At 36.8% G+C, this 3,130-nt stretch overlaps 1 protein-coding gene across 1 annotated transcript in view; it reads right to left on the bottom strand.

The window, feature by feature from the left end:
- Nucleotides 1–2,496, bottom strand: part of LOC111863703 (meiosis inhibitor protein 1-like) — a 40,692-nt gene extending 38,196 nt beyond the window's left edge. The window contains exon 1 of the mRNA XM_023850243.2: nt 2,059–2,496. Within this exon, the coding sequence (XP_023706011.1) occupies nt 2,059–2,121 (63 nt within the window). The 5' untranslated portion in view covers nt 2,122–2,496. The remainder of the gene's footprint in view (nt 1–2,058) is intronic.
- Between the last annotated feature and the right edge of the window lie 634 nt (nt 2,497–3,130).

The following is a 3,130-nucleotide window of genomic DNA, read 5'->3' on the forward strand; positions in this document are numbered from 1 at the left end:
CACTATAAACTCTGCCAAAATTAGTCCTTACCTTCTGAAGCAACGGTAGTCGGCTTATCGACTCAGGAATGTTAGCTCTATGCGCTCATAGCGGCAAAACGCAGTACTAGAAAAGCTCTGCCCACAAAAAAATAGTTCGGTTTCTTTTGGGTACCCCATCGTATAATGTAATGTAATAATGTAAAGTGTCTGAGTTTTCCAAAGCTGCAAACCTATTTGAGATTTCAAAACAATACTGCTCTTTACCTTCTACCTCATTCAATTTCTTGAGATTGAACCTCTCCATATGAACTCTGGGCATTGTTTGTTTACTCACTGCCAATCTCTCCCTAACTTTTGCCACCAGCAGATAGTGGTGAGTATCACAATCTGCTGCCATGAACAACTGGGCATCAAGTATACTTGAATGCCATCTCCTATCAAAATATGATCAATTTTGTTGTGCATCTTTCTATCTGGAGATGTCCAATTAAATTTATGAATGTTATGATGTGGGAAACATTGTACTTTTAAGAATAAGATTTTTGGATGTGGCAAAGTTTACTACTCTGACTCCATTATCAGTGCTAATTTCATGTAAACTCCCATTCGCAATTGTTGCTTTAAAAATTCCTTCCTTACCTACACTGGCATTGAAATCTTCTAAAAAATGTTCATATGGTATTTAGGGAATTTATCAAATACCTGTTCTTGTTTCTCATAGAAGCTGTCCTTCATATTATCAATTTTATCCTCTCTGGGGGCATTAACATTCAGGACAATATATCACACCAACAACCTTTTAGTATTATTTATGTCAACCTATCACTAACAGACTCTACCCTCTTAACTGATGATATGATTTTATGTACAAAAAAAGCCTGTACTTAATTCATGATTCTCAATCCCCTTCCCACAGAAAAATGCATATTTGCCTGCTGGGTTGGTGCCAACCCTGGCCCATCTGACCTCTTGCACTTCAACTGAATCTAACTTATATTTTGATACTTTTTGTAACTGTCATGAGTGAATCTGCCTTGTACAGACTTATTACATTCAATGTACCAAATCTCACATTTATTTTCCTTAGCTTGGACCGTTCATCCAAATAATCCATCCAATTCCGAGTCCCTTTGTAGCAGTTTGTAATAAGCTTATTTATTTATGGTGAGTGGTTAGCCCCATGCCCATCCCCAAAGCTGGAAGACCATGCCTTGTTGGCTGTCCCTGATTGCTTATTCAACATATGCACAACTACCCTCCATATCTGGTGGCCGCCTCCGCTATTCTCAACCCGAGGACACACAGTGCCATGGAGACAAGGGACCCCCTTAAACATAGAATATTATAGCAAACTACTGTTATGAAGAAAGCAATCTTCTGGGATTTGGCACCGTGTATATGTGGTGTTAACCGACGTTTCGGAGGAACGTATCGCCTCCATCTTCAGGGTAGAAGAAAAAATATAAGAAATCTGCCAAATCCCAGAAGACTGCTTTCTTCATAGTCACCGTCGTGAAAGCCTCAAATCTTACTGTTATGAAATTAAACTTTGCTAAAACGTGCATGTAACACAGTTCCACAGTTGGCCGCTGCCAAAGTGCTTCCAAAAAACTCAAGTATTATCACAGTCTTGTGAATGTGACTGAATAAATAACTTTGTGCCAAATGCTTATCCTTCCTGCTGTTAATCTGGCAAGCATAATCAAACTTAAAATTTAAAACCAAATATTAACACCATCATTACATTCCAGCCACCTAACAGTCAACAATTCATATGATGCACAACTCAAGCACATTTTATAATGCACTTGTGATTTATTAGTACAAAACAAAAACTATTACATAACTAGAATTCGGTAATTTATTCTGAATTAAATGTTTTCACTTTATTGGTGGCCAATTACAATGCATTTTGTGTGACAAGTCTCAGTTTAGAACAAAAAAATATAAACAGAAATAATTAATGTGTAACTACAGTAAAATTTAATTCTGTGGCTGCAATGCTGGTGAAGCCGAAACTGATGCAACGGTCTCCAGGCCTCTTAAACTTCGAAATAAAATGGCTGTTTAACAAACCTGCAGCTCTACATTTCTAGACATCAACTGCTGTTTCAGATTTTTCAGAACTACTTCATCCATTTTAGTCCTTGGCAAAACTGTATGGTAAGCGTAATCCTCCACTGATGTATGAAATTCGCAATATATGCTATTTTACAGTATTACAATTATTAACATATTCAAGTTAGCACTAAATTGCAAGCCACTGAAAATCTTAAAAACTACTCTTTCTGACAAGTAAACAATTTTTTCATCTAGGCTAAGTGCAATATAGTTTTAAAAATGGCTTCATTAATAATCGCCCGCAATTCTAATATATTTCTTCAAATATACTAGCGATCCTCATAATATAAATAAACACCGTTTCATTATACAATATTACATGTATGTTTGACAGCCACACACACACTTCGACCAGTTTGAAATTTCGGGCTTCAGCGGTACCATAAGATGCATAAGATATTCTGCAATGCCAACACAAGCGAACCAAAGGACCACAGACACGCAACGTCGTTAACGTATTACTTAATGTCAGAGACAAATGAAGCAACTTACAATTTCTCTCACCTGAGCGTCACTGGTTTTCGCGTATCTAATCCCGTTCCCAAAATCAGCGTTTCCAAAATAGGGAGCTGTGAAGCTTTCTTCCAGAAGTACTGAAAATGTGGTCTGATAATCTCACATTCTCTCTACGGCAGAGCCCATGCATTATCCAGGCAAAGTGAAGAGGGACTAAGCAAAATTACGAAAAATTCTGGAGTCATGATTCAGATTCGAAACGGCCACCTCCCTAGTATGAATCTAAAGCATTTCAGCTACGTCATCATGCTCGGTATCATTTGTATAAATTATACGAAACGGCCACTTTAAATTACAAAGATACAGTGTAACAGAAAAATATTTTACAGGTGAATTGAAGGTTCATTAATAATCATATTTCTAAATTTCCAAATCACATTTTAAGTTATTTTTTTAAGTGAAGGCCTCCAACATAAGCACAGACAGAAGAGTACAAGCAAGGAATCTATCTGCCCTTCCTTGATATTTTTGGCAAAGAAATTAAAAATAAAAACATTATTGCCAAACAAAA

The sequence above is a fragment of the Cryptotermes secundus genome, unplaced genomic scaffold, assembly GCF_002891405.2.
Source record: "Cryptotermes secundus unplaced genomic scaffold, Csec_1.0 scaffold429, whole genome shotgun sequence".
In the NCBI taxonomy this organism is placed as follows: Eukaryota; Metazoa; Arthropoda; class Insecta; order Blattodea; family Kalotermitidae; genus Cryptotermes; species Cryptotermes secundus.